The sequence below is a fragment of the Odontesthes bonariensis genome, chromosome 3 (assembly GCF_027942865.1).
Source record: "Odontesthes bonariensis isolate fOdoBon6 chromosome 3, fOdoBon6.hap1, whole genome shotgun sequence".
Lineage (NCBI taxonomy): Eukaryota > Metazoa > Chordata > Actinopteri > Atheriniformes > Atherinopsidae > Odontesthes > Odontesthes bonariensis.
Window position 1 is genome coordinate 41,142,862 of NC_134508.1, and position 18,159 is coordinate 41,161,020.

At 38.7% G+C, this 18,159-nt stretch overlaps 1 protein-coding gene across 2 annotated transcripts in view; it reads right to left on the reverse strand.

Annotated features, from left to right (window-relative positions):
* Positions 1–18,159, reverse strand: part of arhgef3 (Rho guanine nucleotide exchange factor (GEF) 3) — a 72,585-nt gene that overhangs the window by 12,043 nt on the left and 42,383 nt on the right. For both annotated transcript variants that reach the window (XM_075461834.1, XM_075461835.1), the window contains 2 exons: positions 5,088–5,195; positions 4,225–4,479 (listed from right to left, as the gene is read on the reverse strand). In XM_075461834.1, the coding sequence (XP_075317949.1) occupies positions 4,225–4,479; positions 5,088–5,195 (363 nt within the window). The remainder of the gene's footprint in view (positions 1–4,224; positions 4,480–5,087; positions 5,196–18,159) is intronic.

An 18,159-nucleotide genomic window follows, 5' to 3' on the forward strand; every position in this document is an offset into this window, starting at 1 on the left:
TTAATACAGCTGTGATCAATAAAGCGAGGGAAACGGCATGGCAAACAACTGCCGACAGACTAAATGCGTAAGTTATGAAAGTTTCATACCATTGTCAATTGTTAGACATTTATTTTACTGTCTTCATGTATATATGCTCTCCTCTTTGTGTTATAATTTGTTTACATAAAGCATGCTGAATTGTCTCTGTATGAGATGTACAGCACAAATATACTGGCCCTGCTCAGTTTATTAATAACCCAATAATCGACACGCATCATCATACTTTGTGAATATATTATTGTGAGTGTGTGACCCACATATTATTTTTTCACTGTTACATCTCAACAGGAGCAATCTTAACAGCCAAAAGCGTACCTGGCAGCAGGTGAAAGTAAAGTACAGGAACATATTTCCGAGTGGTAAGTAGCCTTTGAAGAAATGTGTTTGTCCAATAAAGAGAGCACCAAACTAGATGTGGAATACAAGAAACTGAAAATAAAAAAGATCAAGCTAGAGATTATGAAACTGAAGAGGGATGTTAGTATAAATTCAGATAAAGGATAATTTTATGGTGTGAACTGTATTTAATTCTGTTTTCTCTCCACAGCTTGAGAAACATGTAATAACAATTAAACAATTCAACACAACTTGAACTCAAACTTGTCATTATTGTACGGTTCATGCAAAGTGTTAGAAATGTGTTTTTTACATTTATATTCACAGTGGGGTGCCATGACCTAAACGTGTGGAAAGTTATAAATCATCTCTGTCCATTTAGCCTTCTTACACTTGCTCTGACTTAAACTGCTACTGTGTCAATGCTAAATTATGAAAATAAGTTCTAACTCAAAGGTCACAACAATAAGGATCAATGGAAATATGTATCCCTTTATAGGTCCCTCACTGTGTCAGGAGAAACTGAGTCCTTTCAGGCAGTGGAACCTGCAGGGACTCAAGGAAGAAAAGACTTCAGCCTGAAGTTGTCCACAAGACAAAATGTATAAAATATGAAGTATACTATCAAATTTAAGATGGCTCTGTCAGAAGTCAGCCATGGTGCCTGAGAACTTTAAGCAATGAACCTGTATTTAATTTGGCCAAAGGTCATTTCTATCCTTGCTCTTGTTTTAGCATGTGCATGGTTGAATGCCCTCTCCGCCCTTGTTTCTAGATCAAGATATGGAATGAGGAGGTACGGCCAGCATGCATAGCCTCTGTCCCCAAGCAGGACACCATTGAACTCTCCTGCAGAATAAGAGAAATGTTGGATGGATATACATGTGTTAAGACTTTAGGCAATTTGACGCAATATGTGCCTTATATGGCTATCTATAATAAAGTATGACGAGCACTTTAAATTCCTTAAGATGACCTCTACACCTGACCTCTCATTAGATTACCGAAATTATGCCTATGCTATATACACCTGTCTTCAAAAGTACACTCCTTCAGGTAAGTAAAATTCTTGCGCCTTGTGCAAACCTCTGTGCCAGTGAGGATGCTCGGAACATCCTAGAATCATGAACCGATCCCGGCCATTTAGCCTCAATGTTGGAAATGAAATGACCTCCATCACAGATCATCTGTATGCACGGAGGATAGGAGTCAATGATGAGGTACTTGGTTTCACAGGTTATAAATGTAACAATTCTCAGCATTACTCAAAGGGGTTGATGTGGTATTTTTCAAAATGAGAAATCCAGTTCAGAGTCTATGGACAATTATCCCCAAGTGTACCTGTACATTTACAATATGGAAAAATTTTCGGTTTACATAGTCAGCCTCCACGGGTCCAGCAGGGGCCTGGACAATGTGACAATGTTTAAATCCAGACTGAAAACAGTTCTATTTAGCTGTGCATATGACACCTGAAAGTATTTTATCTGCACTCTTCACTTTTTTTTTTTTTTGAATATTTTTTTGGGGCTTTTAATGCCTTTAATGATAGGACAGTTGGAGAGAGACAGGAATGCAAGGGGCAGAGAGAGGGGAGACATGCATCGAACTGGGGCCAGCTGCAGCGAGGACTGTTGCCTCTGTACATGGGGCGGCTGCTTAACCCACTACGCCACCGACCGCCCCGCACTCTTCACTTTTAAATTAATTAATCAATATATAAAACTATATATATATATATATATATATATATATATATATTAGGAATGATTTTATTGCCTTCTTGTGATTTTATGTAGCTGTAAAGCACTTTGAATTGCCTTGTGTACGAATTGTGCTCTACAAATAAAATTGCCTTGCCTTGGATGCGTACATGGGCACAGTCTAGTGCACCGATAACATGGGGAAGCCTGAGGGTGATGGAGATGAACTTAATGCAAATACTTCAGCCAGTAGGTTGTTTTACATTATCGGCTAATGTAAATGTGGAGCAGCAGCCTGAAAGAACAGAGGTCAAAATTCTTCTGTACTGGGGTGGTCCGTGGCGTTGTGGGTTATGCAGGCGCCCCATGTACAGAGGCTATAGTCCTCGCTGCAGCTGGCCCCGGTTCGAGTCCTGCACGGAACGGCCCTTTGCTGCATGTCTTCCCCCTCTCTCTGCTCCCTACTTCCTGTCTCTCTCCAACTGTCCTGTCCATTAAAGGCATAAAAAATATTTATATATTTGTACACATATTCTGTACACATGCCATCCACAATCTTGCCCCCCCGACATTCGCAATATTGACACTCACCCTCTGTTCAAGTCTTAACTCAAAACCCATCCGTTCAAGTGTGCTTACCTACAGTGATTGCTCCGTTCTGTGTATTTTTAGTATGGTATGATTTTTTAATTCCTGTATTAATATCTTGTTTGTACAGTGTCCTTGACTGTTTTGAAAGGAGCTTTCAATAATTTGTATTATTAACATTATTACCTGTCCCCCATTTTTCTGAGTCTGGTCCTACGTGGGTGTAGATCGGATGTTTGTTAGGTGTTGATTAGTTTTAATGAATACCATGTTCTTTCTCATTTAATTTCATGTTCAATACGTGTGTATAGTTGCTTTTCTTTAGTTGCACTGGCACCGACTGATTGATTTTTCGAGACAGTGAAAGTGGTGATATGATAACCACAGTTTTTGTTTCGTTTTTTAGACAAGACATGAGTTGTGGGAGCGCAGAATTCTAGGTGAACATTTCTTTCGGGAGTCTGTTTCAGCCGGTCGGACATTCTTTGAGATGCAGCTAAGCTAAGCTTCAACTTTAGCCTGCCCAGGACCAGGCTAGTTCAGCGGCATAAGTTACCATGGTTACTTAGCGGGCATTCAAATAAGCCATGTTCGTGGAACGGAACTCTCTCTAAGTTTAGCCAGAAGTAGAGAGAAAAGCCAGGCTTTCCGCTAAGCCAGCTTCGTGGAATACCCCTCTGCTTTCCCAGGCTTATTGTTTTGTCTCACTATGCCTGGATCACTTAAGGTCATCGTGGAAAAGTACAGAGACTATTTCATTCATAATGTCTAGGAACAAAGCCAATTTTAACAGCTTCATCACTGCAGGGATAAGATACTTAGACTTGTTTCTATAATTTGGACTCTGTAGTTGTCATTGTTCAACATGCTGTTCCAATGAAAGTTAAAGAAGTTGTTATGAGGCTGAAAAACAAGAATAAAACGAAATATAAGAATGCTCTGGTGATCTCTGTAATCACAAAGAGACTGATAAGCCAGGAAAGAATCCTCACTGTGGTAAAGAAAAATCCTGTCCAACAGATCAGAAACAGTCCTCAGGAGGCAGATGTGTCTTTGTCAGAGACTACTATCTGCAGAAGACTTCATGAACAGAAATACAGAGGCTACACTGCAGAATGCTAACCACTGGTTAGCCACAAAAACAGGATGGCCACATTAAAGTTTGGAAGTATGGAAAAAGGTGTCCTGGGCAGACAAGATGAAGAAGAACCTGTATCAGAGTGATGGCAAGAAGAAAGTGTGGAAACCAAAGAGAAGTGCCCAAGATCCAAAGCGCAGTAGCTCCTCTGTTAAACATGGTGGTGGGGGTGTTATGGCTTGGGCATGTATGGCTCCCACAGCTAATGGCTCACTTATCTTCATCGATGATGGAGCTGCTGATGGCAGCTACACAATAAATTCTGAGATTGATAGAAACATCTGATCTGCTCAAGTTCCAGTAAATGCCTCCAAACTCATTGGACAGCGCTTCATCCTGCAACAAGATAATGATCCCAAACAAGCAGGAGTTGTTAAAAAAAAACTGATACAACTTTTGTCCAGCCATGTTTTTTACCTCTTGTCGTTTAATCTCCTTTGGGCTCAGGGTTTGCGTTGCTCCCAGTCTGACATCAAACGTCTCGCTCCATAGCTTGCTGTCACGACGCTTTGACGCCAGCGCTGTTGCTGTGGCAACTCGTGATGCATTCATTGAGGATGAAGGGTTGGAGACTGTTGCAGAGATAACACGCGTCTTCATCGTTGAGGAGGAAGAAGGAGGAGGAGGAGCAGCTCTGTCTTGCCGATTCTCGTTGCGAAAACTGATGGAGCGCTGCAGGCACAGAGACCGTTGAAACACATAGCAACACGTATGTAACATTCATGTCGAACAGCTTGTTGTAAACTGGCTTATTTTTTGGTGGCTCTTTCATTTTTCCTAGATTCATAGCTGGAGAACTCCTACTGCTTGGATCAGGATGAAATTTGTGCATGTATAAAACTACCCTAAATTATAGAGGGCCTGGTGGGGTCCACATGAAACTTGTGCATGTAAAAAACTACCCTAAATTATAGGGGGCTTGGTGGGGTTAACAATAACTTTCATTAAAGACGCCATTAATTGCAGGTTGGAGCTTAACATTGCAGTGTTTGAAAAGGGAGTTTATCTGTTGCAGCTAAAATCTTTTGAATTCTGGCTCAGTTTGGGGTTACTTCACAAAATGTAGAACAATGCTATCATTTCAACAACAACCCAAGGACATAGAGGTATTTAAACAGGCCAAACTCACGAAACAAACAAAAGCTGAAGTCATTCAACGGATTGTGAAAACATTCATCCACAAGATTATAAAGAAAAGAACCAATCTGATGACAAAGTCATCCTGCCTTCTTTACAACTTGGTACATAAGCAAAAAAAACCCATCAGATTGGTGGCTAACCTGCAAGGTCTGACCAATCCTCTTCAGCGGTGTGGTTTTGACGGGCGGGAGCAGGTTGGCCAGAGACGTCACCCTGGATACGGGCTTACTGCGTTTGGTGCTGGGTTCCTGAAGGAGACATCATGAAAAGCTTATAATCGAATGTAATCGTGTTTAAATGCAACTAAACTTGGATCAGAATGCTGTGTGTTGCGGCTTCCAACACAAACCTTTTAGCCGCTCAGAGTTTGAGGTTGGGTCCTTAGGTTCCTTGTTTGTGACGCGCTACTGATTTATGGCAAGAGACGCTGAGACCCAAATATGCTTTTGTTGCTTTTATTTAACAAACCGCACAGAGTTATCACAGCGCAGCAAGGATGAATTATTGTAAAGATGAAAACCAGCGGATTAAACGGATACATAAGGTGATGAATGAATAAATGTGGCGTGGCGTGGCGGTCAACAAAATTATGGCTACTCCCAACCCTGACTCTCTATCATCTGTGTCACCGGTGAGTCCACACCTTTACGCACACACACCCCAACACGCCCACTCCCATATGAACCACCCCCTCTGCAACACACACACTCAAACTTATTGTGCTCCTCAAATTTAACCTATATGTCCCTAACACTGCGCATTACACAAAAATGAACAATAAAATGAAGAAATAAGAAAAACTAAAAGGCATACAAGTGAAACATCAAACAAATAAGTCATTCAAATATTTGGGGTGTTATGTGAACAGGGTGTTATTTCATACAGTAAACGGGTCACATTACTACGGAAGCTCTGAGAGTCACACAAAGGAAACAATAAAATTCTCTTCCTCCATTTTCTAATTCTAAATGACCTTTTTCTGCTCACTTTCGGACCCTGAAAGCCAGGTGGGGGAAAGAAAACTGATTTTGTAAGTCTGACAAATGTTTTTGTTACTCTCTGAGCCCTGAAAAAACAGCTGTTTGTTTTTGTAATACTCTGTTCTGCCACAAGAGAGGTCCCACTCAACCACTACCCTTGAATGCTATCTGGAAGACTGTACCATCAAAGGTCTCTAAACTCAGGAAACCATTACATCATAATCTAAACATGACCTTCCATGAATTCTGAACAAAAGTTGCAAACACACGTGTGTCAGCTTGTCATGTAACATTACTGTCATGTCTTACTTTTCATTCCAATTGTATTTCAGCAACAGCAGAGGAGATGGCTTCGATTATGGATTGTTTCAAGCTCATGGGAACATTGTATAAGACTGAACAAAATAGAGATTTAATTTTAAAAAATCAACACTGGCTCTAATGTGAAAATTCCAGTGAGCAAAGATATGTTTACAGTAAAGATCTGAATATTTGTAGTGAGTTTGGCAACCAGATCTGAGAGGCTGCTACTGAGGAAGCATGATCATTCCTGGATGCCAGGGTGGATGTTGGAACTACTAAAAGATGCTGGGCCAAACAACTAAGCAAGCAGCCTGGAGCAAAACAGACCAACAGATCTGAAAGGCTCATAGCTTGGGGCTCATCCATTCAAGGACTTACACTTAATTAACAGACTTTGAGGGTTATTCCTGAAAGGGACAGGTAGCTAATAGCTGTCGTTCCATCAAATTATCAAGCAAACCTGAGGTAAACTTTTGAAATGTTGCCGGATAAAACAATATGTGTCAGGCTGGTTTCCATAAACTAGTCCGGAGCTTTTAAACTTGACTGCGTAGGTTCATTATAAGATGGCAGTGCAGCCCATGTTGCACGTGGCTGTAAACACAGTTATCGTAATTATCTGGACACACACACATAAAAACTTTATAAGCTTTCAAAAGAGGTGTTCAGGGTTCTTTTCTTCTAATTTGGTATACTGTCATTTTTTTCATGTCAGTGAATATCATTAATGCTTATTATGAGGAAGTAGAGATGATTGTTCATGTGATCATTCACGTGAGGAACATGTTCACTTTGTCAATATTTATTCTAAAAAGGTGTCTTACTCTACATTAAACATTATGTAAATGAGTAAAATTCTGTATTGACTAATAAAACATTTAAAAATTTAATTATTTTCATGTTTTTAATAATACTTTATAAAGTCTACAGCAAGAAACATTGAGATGTAATAGTTCTAAAGTAAGTTACTTTCTAAAAGTTTGACTTTTTCTAGAAGTGGAACTTGAAAAAATGTACATCTAAATTAAAGGATGCATTTTGGAACTGGGAAGCCAGGATCGACAACATTGCAGGAATTCAAAAAAAGGATTAATTGCTGACATCTCTGCAATTTAATTTAGGTTAAGATAATTTGTGATGGCCAACATCTTGTTGGAGAGTTTAGAGAGACTCTGTGTCAACAGGCAGGACAAAGCAAAAGTTAGTGTCATCAGTATAAAAATCACAACATTATTTCTCCTAACATGTCCCCAAGAAGTTTGGTATAAGGTGAAAACAGAATTGGACCTAATATATGCCCCTGAGATACAACCATAAATCAAACTGGCTGCTTAATAAGACTAATCAACTAATGCTTACATAAAGAGTGGCAAGAGTCAGATAACACAGGTAAATGATCATTTCAGACAAACTTTGGGTCTTTTACAGTTCCATAAATTATCCATAAATTAAGTCTCACTCTTGATAAGTACGTGAATAAGCATATTTTCCAAGCTGTTTCTTTAAGGGTTACGATGAATGCAAAAAGCTGTTCATTCTCACAGTTGAGCAGCAGCCGCCACAGAGTTTGGGATTTTCTTTTGACAAACATTTTTTACCTGCACTTGTACTTGAATTGTTTTAGTTTGATGCACCGAGGAAATGTTTTGCTTAGAGCTTGTGCGCTGAGTCTGAACTCTGTTGTTCTTAGACAGCTCCTGGTGGTCCAGTATTTGCGGGAAAGTTGATTTCAGTTTATTCAAATAATGCCTATCAAACAATAGTGTGACTCAAACAGTCAGACTTTCCAACACAGACGTGTTGTCATCACTTTGCAGAAAATTACCCAGATTTACTGTCTTCCAGTTTCTGACCACACAAGACTTTGTTTGATAAGACGGTCACTGTGTCGGATGAAATGATTACATGGTCGAGTCATAACTTCCTGCTGCGACCGTACTGAGAGACATGACCTGCTGGCAGACGGGATGGATGATCCAAACACAGCACACAGCCAGGAAAAATCGAAAAAGGTGAAGTTTATAGAGTGAAGCAAAGATCAAAACCAGGAAATAAGTCAGGGAGGAAAGCTTCGCACAGATAAGGGTTTGGCAAAGGCAGAATCCAGGAATAAACTTCAGCAATGTGGGGAAGGCAAAAGGCAAAAACCGGGAACAAGCTGAGACCATACACTTACAAGAAATGATATGAAGGATAAAGACTGGAAAGGTAGACAACAACAGAAACTGGGGTATACATGATCAGGCCACTTTTTATGAAATGGACTCTCAGTTAAGTCAGAGCACGAATTTTTGACTCTACAGTGACCATCTTATCAAACAAAGTTTTGTGTAGTCTGAAACTGGAATACCGTAAATCTGAGCAATGTTCCGCAAAGTGACAAAGACATGTCCGTGTTGGAGAGTATCTTTAAAGTGCCATGAGGTTACTGTTGTTGTTAATTGTCACTATACGAATAAAGCTGGATTGAAATGAATACAAATAGTGAGTGATGACAGAGCACAACCAAGTCTAAAACAGAAGGCAGGTGATTAATAAACACAGGAAGGGAAAGTTAGAGAAATAATCAGAGGCACAAAGTATTTTAAGATGAAGCAGGAAGAGGAGAAAAAGCAGACTAAAATTAGAGTAAAATACAATTTAAAAATAAAACCAGACCAGAGACTTACCAGGGGCTGGCACAACAAAACACTAACTTCAGGCTCAGCTCTGTATTTTCATTATTACAAAATTGGTTCTTTTCTTATCGAGATAATCTCACCATGGAAACTTGTGCTGGAAACCTAACCTGCATGAAAGCAACGCCTCCCGACCAATCAATTATTTTAGACACAAAGAAAAAAACATCCGTGAGGACAGTGAGAGTCTCTGTCCGACTCTTAAAGACCAAATATGTTGTTTGACTTATAAGAAATATGTCAGCAGAGAAAAATACTTAGCTTTAAACAGACTGATCGCTCTTAAAGAAGGTGAACTAACTTCAAGGGGAGCTTTACATTCATAAAGCTTCCCTTGGCATAGCAAATGTGTTTGGCATAAACAGTATCCATATTACAATTCTGCTGCCATAATGCTGGACAGGACAAGGGGTTAAAAAAAAAGAAAAGAAAAAAAGAAAGTGAACTAACATTGTTTTATTTATTAAAATCATAACTCAACTATTAATGACTTGTAGTTTTTCTCCCAAATTGATTGTGCAGTTTATCAAACTCGCCAAATTGCATCAAAAGATGTCTGTTCATCTGTAAAATGTTGTAAAACTGGGCTACTAAGAATAGAAAATTAGCACTCATTCATGCTTTCATGACAACCGTATAGCGAGCAAACACTGTGGAAGAAGCAACCTGCGTGATGTCATCAGTAGGGAGGAGCCAGGAGCTAAGTGCCAGAAAAAAAGAATACAGCCTGTTTGATACTTGATGTTTTATGAAATTAGATGCCGAAAAAGAAAAAGAAGAAATAACTGTGGACTGTAACTGAGTCGCACTGTGAGAACAATACAGATTATCTGTCCTTTAGTTTGTTTTATCTTCACCAACTGAGGTGAAAAATAGTCAAAATCAAAGAAATGTTGTGGACCTAAGCAAAATATCAAGACGGAAAGGACAATTTATTTAATAAATGTCAAAGGACATTTAGTTTTTCAAGTTGTCGCAAGGCATCCAAGATCCAGTGTTACCTGGGATAAAATGATGAGTGGGAGGGTCTGACACTTGTTTTGTCTTTCAGGTTTTTATAAGCTGCACCTTAGATTTAGATTTAGCTTCACGTCCTGTTTTATCAAACTTTTGGATTAGTTTTGCTTTCTCTCTTTGTTGCTCACCAGGACATAGTTTACGGCTTGCTACACGCCTGTCTTCTGTTTGTCATTACCTCCCTCTGCATATATACTCCTTGGTCTTTGGTTTTCATTTGCCAGATCCTTGTCATTGTTTTTCTCCCATTTAAGTCCCCTCCTGTTTTCTGCCTTGCTTTGCTTTGCAACGCACTGGAGGGATTATATCTCTTGGTTAGCTTGGGAACACCTCAGTGTCGCCTGCAGAAGAGCTGGAGAAAGTGGCTATATGGAGAGTAAAGTCTGAATATTTGCATAGACCATAGAACCCATGACCTGGTCTCTGATAAGTGGCAGAATATTGATGGATGGATATAAAGTCAAAAATAAGCTTATTAGCTCTTATCTACCCGTCTCCTATCAATGAGTCTTGCGTTTGGTTCTTCTACTTCAACACACCCCATCTGTGACGCCTTAAATCATAATTAAAGTCTTTAATTGTTATGATATTCATAACGAGGACTTCTTTTTGTCCTCTGCAGGAAGTCAAGACAGGCAAGTTACCCTCTAATCGACCCTTTCAGAATTCCTTTTTCCACTGTGGTGGAGAGTCCATTAGACCCAAAAGGTGACATAGTCATAAATCTATTGATCAGTGAGACAGGCAGCCAATATGGATGTGTTGCTGTTTGCTGTATTAGCTGTTGTATATGTATAAAACTTCACACCACTCACAGCAGTGTTTGAGAAAGCAACTCTTCTGTTCTTTGTCTTTCTTTTAATAAGTTAATAGTTTTTCTATAAGGAGGCTTGTTATAAGTTTATCCAACAAACATATGGCCTCGTTTATCCAGCAATTTTTCAGAGCAGCTCACAATTAACAACCCTGGAGTGCGAGTTTCCTCTTCTTATGGGTTGTTCTTTCGTGTTTCATGTTCTCAAGAGTCCAAATCTCCATAAAAGTGCCACCAGGTTTCTTGTCCTAGATGGACGTACAATGAATCAATGCATGCGTGTGTGTGTGTGTGTGTGTGTGTGTGTGTGTGTGTGTGTGCGTGTGTGTTCAGCTATGCCCGGCAGCCCATAGTCAGCTGACCTACTGGAAAACAAAAACCATCAAACTTTGTTTTTATCAGCACTCACAGTCAGGAACCAGCTCACCAAAAATAAATCAACCTCTGAAGTATTTTTTTTCCTTTTCCTCTTAACTCAAAGAAGCCTTCAAATACAATCTTTCATCCCAAATCTGACCCAGATTTGGATGAATTTTCAATTAATTTTCAAAAAATTTAAGCCTCTAAACTATAACTTATATTTGAAATATGATGGAATTTGTGTTAAAATGACCTCTGATCACTTTGTTTTCTTCGTGCATCTATTAAAAACATGGCAGATGTGATGTTTTAAATGATTTTTAAGGTTCAATAAGGGTAATAAGCAGTCGCTTTATTTACTTTACGCTTGACGTGCTGTAATGGGTTTCTGTGTGTGATGGTGCTTCATCAGATTCATTCTGACATCGATCAATTCAGTGCAGTGTGCCAACAATAAACATGTTCAGAGCAGACTGAGTTTAAGGTTGAGATTTTTAATCTCAACAAAATAACTGTGACAAAAAGCATCAAGTCACATTTAATACATCACATTGAGCAATTTCCTTCAGGATCAATAACGTTTTCTGATTCTGATTCTCCTTAAATTGATATTTCATTGTCATTAAAGGCATCTAACATGTTAACCACTTCTGACATCTATTAGAACATTCCTATACACTACATTTTTTATGCTTTTCAGCTCATAGATTCCAACTCTTTATGGGATCCAGATGACAGAGATGATAAGATTGTCTAAAATTTGGTTGATATCACAAGTTTATATTGACATCTTGTTGGAATACTGGTTTTTATGAGGTGAAAAGATGATGGTTTCTTATTTGTCATCCTCTGAGAAAAGACGCAGCTTTGGGGTGTTCATTTCTGTAAGTTATCTTACAAAAATCTGACCCTTTCTGTTGATCTTGTGGTCATTTTATGTCCCTAAATTGTGACTCTTGCGCAGCAATATCGTGCTTCTAATCAAAAGGCAATTATTCTTTATAACTCCGTGACTTACCTCCTTATTGGAGCAGGTTTTTCTGCTCTATCTTTGATTGATGGCCTGAACCACAATTACTTTAAATCCATCTCACAATAAGAATTTCAAAATAGGTTTGGGCTGTAGGAGCTACACAGACCACATCTGGATCATGTACCTGTAAGCTCACCTGTGTGAAGTTGGCACCCCATATGTTGAAAATATGAATAAAAGCATTTTGGTTCGTTTGTGCATCGTTTGTGCACGATTGTGCAGGCAAAATCAGCGTTTGTGCACAAACCGTCTTGAAGATATTTAACTTTTAAGAGGCAGGCAAAATTAACATTTGTGCACAAACCATTTTTATGTTATTTAACTTTTAAGTTTTTGAAAGTAGGTCACTCAGCACCCCATCAACCTCCAAATGACTCGAAAATGGTTGGAATCGTTTGTGCATCGTTTGTGCACGTTTGTGCAGGCAAAATTAATGTTTGTGCACAAATAGTTTTTTTATAATTTAACTTTTAAGTTTTTGAAAGTAGGTCACTCAGCACCCCATCAACCTCCAAATGACTCGAAAATGGTTGGAATCGTTTGTGCACGTTTGTGCAGGCAAAATTAATGTTTGTGCAGAAATAGTTTTTTTTATAATTTAACTTTTAAAAAAACTTGAGACCAGTGAGCCTTCCGTGTGAGTGAGAAAGGCTTACATGAATACTCCTGAAAGAACACTATAACTTCTGACGGAGTTGAGCATAAATCAAACTGCTGAAAGAGCTGAAATAGATTGTTGGTCCAATTCCTTTGGCAGTTTGCATACAATAGCTTGTAAGTAAAAGCTTACAATAGCTAAGACACAATACACAAGCATGCATCCCTGTCAGTGCTGGACATCCCACCCTTTCAAATTATGATTGGCCATGTAAAAAGTAAGAAGTAAAAAGTATGATGAAAAATAATTACTCCATTTAAGTACAAAGTAACGACTTTCTACTTAAGTACAGTAACGAAGTATTTGTACTTGTATTTGTACTTCCTTACTTGACACCTGGGTTTAGGAATGGGATAGCACGTAAGTTCATATGTGAGTCTAGGCAGGTTAGTGAATACTTTTGGCAATATTGTGTATTACTTAATTATTACATAATAATATTGACTTTATAATGTCACAGGTATATAAGACCTCTTTCTGTGATGAAAATCTTTGTATGGGTTTATGAAATGGCAGCATGTCCATAGAGAAATGTTTATAATACTGTGGTACTGTGACAACAATGAACACTTGGTTCATGTATGACCAAACTATGGTTAATACTATATGCACATAATGCAGAGGTTTGAAATGGACACAGAAAACATGTAGCCTGCGAATTCCCATACTGCCTTGACCATCATGACATCATCTAGGGACTTTTCAGAGAGCCAATGATGACTTTCTGTGATTTTCCTTGACAATACTAAAATAAAACTCCTTGTAATCCCTGTATTTCCCTCAAAACTATAATTTTGGTTTTAACACTGATATGTGTCTTTCACACAAATCTTTGCACAAAATTATATTTACATCTTAGGCCTAAGTGTCCCGAACTTTTAGGAATTGGATTTGTAGTTGTCTTTAAATCAATCATCAATATGTAGAGATATAAGGCATTTAAGATAGCAGTATCTAACAGTGTATAGATATAAATTAGTTACCTTGGCCAGATGGCTGTATGCGTGGCTGGTGCTGCAGAAATGGTTTTTGTATTTAAGGTAAACTGAGTCTTATTGCCCAAGGCCCTCCCACCCTGTAGCAAATTGATACATTTCACCATTTTCCCGGGCCATCATTTTTTGCATAGTACACATGAAGCACTTCTTTCATTGTGCCAGTAAAGTATGAAGTGCATGCATGTTGCATTTTATTTGTGTTGTAGTTTACGCTATTACTTTGCAGACAAGGAGAATGAACATTGGTGTATATGCATGGTGATATACAGCTAGACATTTAAAATAGGGAGTGGTACTATTTACCAAAATTAAACTTAATCATGCTTTACCACTCTGAAAATATGAAGACAACCCTTGTGATTGCATAAATACTAATGTTTGATCAGTTGACCAATGCTAACTTATGTTGATGGCCACAATAGTGCAAAATAGGGGTATATAATCCCAACAGTGTGCTACAATATTCAACATTTTACACCTCTGGTAAATAATGACTGCCAAGACATGTTAATGGGGTGCTGTGACCTACTTTCAAAAAATTAAAAGTTAAATTATAAAAAAACGGTTTGTGCACAAACATTAATTTTGCCTGCACAAACGATGCACAAACGATTCCAACCATTTTCGAGTCATTTGGAGGTTGATGGGGTGCTGAGTTAACCTGACTCAGGTCATCTGGCTGCGTTCACCAACTACACGCGGGGGCGTTCCCTTTCCTCACACGGGGCGGGAGTCAGGTTAGTGCTGAGTGACCTACTTTCAAAAACTTAAAAGTTAAATAACATAAAAATGGTTTGTGCACAAATGTTAATTTTGCCTGCACAAACGTGCACAAACGATGCACAAACGATTCCAACCATTTTCGAGTCATTTGGATGTTAATGGGGTGCTGAGTGACCTAAGGTCACCAACCTCTTAAAAGTTAAATATCTTCAAGACGGTTTGTGCACAAACGCTGATTTTGCCTGCACAATCGTGCACAAACGCTGATTTTGCCTGCACAATCGTGCACAAACGATGCACAAACGAACCAAAAGGCTTTTATTCATATTTTCAACATATGGGGTGCCAACTTCACACAGGTTGTAAGCTCAGATCAAATCCAAATATGAGATTTCAAAAGCAAATTAGTGGTCTCTAAATCTGGCATCAGAAGAAAATGTGGGATTTGAAAAAAATGAAAATAAAGAGCTGAAGAAGAAGAGGACAGTTAACAAAGCTGAGAGGATAGCTGAAGCCTGAGGAATAAACAAGAGTCTCAAAACAGCTTCACATCATGAAAAACAACTTTTTATCTGCCTCTTCGTCGTTTTCTGTTCAAGTCGGAGGGGGAAAAAGTTACTTTATGCAGTTTGAGCTATAAGCAGAGACTATTTATTTACTTTCCCCACAAAAAGTCAATTGACTTTATGCATAAAAGAAATACACACACAGACAAACCAATGATAGAAATCTCTTACTGACGTATAGACTTGTTAATGTAATCTCTTCAAAACTCCGAATTAATATTTCTTTAGTTTACTTTTATCCATCTAGACCTTTTTTATATATATTATACAGAATAATTACCAGACACTGCTTATTAAGCTTAAAGTACCAAAAATAAATGCATTTGAAGATAGAAACAGCATGATCAATGTTCAGAAATCCTGACCTGGTCACTGAAAAAACTATTTTATTTCTGCTGCACTAAAACGATTAACCTTAATCACTCTGCAGAGGGCAGCATGCATACACAACAGGCTATGTTTGTGCTTATTACAGCTCAGGACCTCACTGGCTCAACTCTAAAGTTATCTATAAATGCATCTTGACAAAATCCAGGTGGCTGTCGCACCTGAACTCGCACATAGAGCAGGAGGGGATCTTGGCAAAGGAATAGACCGAATAATGCCATCTACAGATGACATCTCAGGTGAAGAAGTGTCTGTTTGTGTAACGATGATCAGAGACATCCCTGCTCTCTTTAGCTCAGGAGTTCTGGAGAAATTTAACTAAAAATGACTGAAACAAGGCAACAAAAACCTGCAGGACGAAACAGAGAAATGTCCACTGACTGAGAAATAAGTGTCCTAAGATATTGATAATGATACCGGTCCATGGTATGTATTGTTACAGCCCAGCTGAGAAGGATTTTGTTTGCATTCAGTCATGCTTTCACAAGCACAAACCTCATATGCATGCTACCCTCTGTGGAGTAGAACAATTAGACAGTTTTAAGTCAGAAGAAAGAATATAGTTTGTATATCAAATAATATTTGTGGATGTTCTGGAGGATTCCAGTTACGATTTCTGGCCAGAAAAATAGCTGTTGAGTTTTTTTTCAAATGCAATTTTAGCACCACAAGATGAGTCCCATCGACTTTAATTATAGTCAAAAGAAGGCAGACATCTCTACAGTTGATATGTTTCGGTTTAATAATCAGCTAAATATCCAGTAAACCGAGTAAGAAAAGGTAAAATACAATCCTAAAATGAAGATGAGTGAGAATGACAAAGATGAACAGCACAAAGGTTAATCATTGCTTTAGTTTAGGTTTTGAGGACAACATATGTTTATGGTCCAGAAATGATAATGGAACTAATCTAATTTCTAAGAAATTAGATGAAAATTAGATGAAACTCTTTTATAAAGAGTTAGAATACAGATTATATTATATTAGATTTAATAAAGAAGCTAAAACATTGTCATATTAGATTAGTTTAGATCATTAGACTTGATGACTTAAAACAGGTACATTTTGGATACTTAATTCCACTAAAATAGATCAAATTAGAGGAATTTTAACTGATTCAAAGGACAACAGATTACAGATTACACTTCTTCTCTCATCCCATCTCCAAAACAAACATTCAGGCTGTACTGGAAGGAAATCCTCCATCTTACCTCCACCTGTTTCCCCACGCTGACCTTCCTGCTGCTCTCTGCAGAGAATCCAGAGTTAAACCGCTGTACCAGCAGGCCGAAGGGCCTCTGCCCCGCCACCATACTGCTCACCCCAGAGCCCAGCACAACACCTGGACTTAACCCAGTATCAAGAGAAAGTCCATGGATATTTTCAGACTGGTAAAGTGTCCGGTGGAGTTTGGTGCAAGTAGGAGAATGCAGAGGAGAGAGTGGCTAAAGTCCAGAAAGACTACATGAACAGCCGAAGATCCAGAGAAAGTTTATGGTACTGAGAGTGGGGAGAATGAATCTGGCATCACAAGACAAGAGGCTTTGCTCTGAAAACCCTCTTCGTATGATCAAATCAGAAAAAAGAATCTATAAGCACCTGTTTCCCACACAGTTCCAGCTGTGGCAGTGTCGTGAAAACACTTGGTTCCATCAGAGGATCGTCAGATTGTCAGGATGAGGCTCTGAGTCCAGGAACACCCTTTGGGTTTGGGCGGAGCCTTCAGACAACACACACTCCTACTGAGACCTCAGGCCATCTGAGCTCAATCTTAAGAGTCTGCCATGCAGGAAAAGTTTTGGTGTGGAGTCTGGAACGGCTGTAGAGGTGAATCTTTTAATCCTCTGTTTTCTGTCTGACCTCTCTCAGTGATGGCTGCTCAATCATCCCCCTCCTCCCCCTCTCTGGGTGAGGACTCACAGTTGGCTCATGCTCTCTCCCTCTCTCTGACTCACTTATTCATTAGCTCCGGACAGTCTCCTGCTAACTGACTGCTTTCCTTCCTCCTATTCTTTTTCCTGTACCTTCTATTTTCTTTTCATTTCTTATGCCTCTCCCGTATATATTTTTTATTGTCAACAAACCTCACGCAATGATTTGATCATTCTACAAAGCATTGTGCATAACCAAACCCTGGTATATTTGACCCCTCTGTGATATGGACACCTGCTGTCGTCGAACAGGAATAAGAAAAAGATAATGAGTCACACTGTAGCCCTAAGAGATACTTGCTGAACCACTTAATATTCATCAATGTGTCATTTGTCCTTTACTTAAATAGGAGTACCACTAATGCGTATGAGTATTAACATATTAAAGTAAAAGTATTGATTTTGTCTCTCTAACTATAACTATATTTGACATTTTTAGAAGCGACTGATACCGTGGTGGAGCTCATCAGGTCTACTTCACATTTAGTTTCAAATCAAGAGACGCCAAATAAACATAAAGGGTGATGAGGCGATTAACTGGAGAGAAAAGTAGGAAAATCAGTCAATAATTTTCAGTGAGACGTCAAATCATTTGAGCAGTTTCAAATAAAATGAAATCATGTGAGAAGACTATTTGGAGAAGTTCAAATGTCTGGAAATATGATGTTTAATGTGTGTATCTAAAAAAACTTATTTTATCACGCATTAAGAAAGAGTAGCACTTAAAAAAAGTGGGTGCGAAAGGTCACTTTCCGCAAACAGAT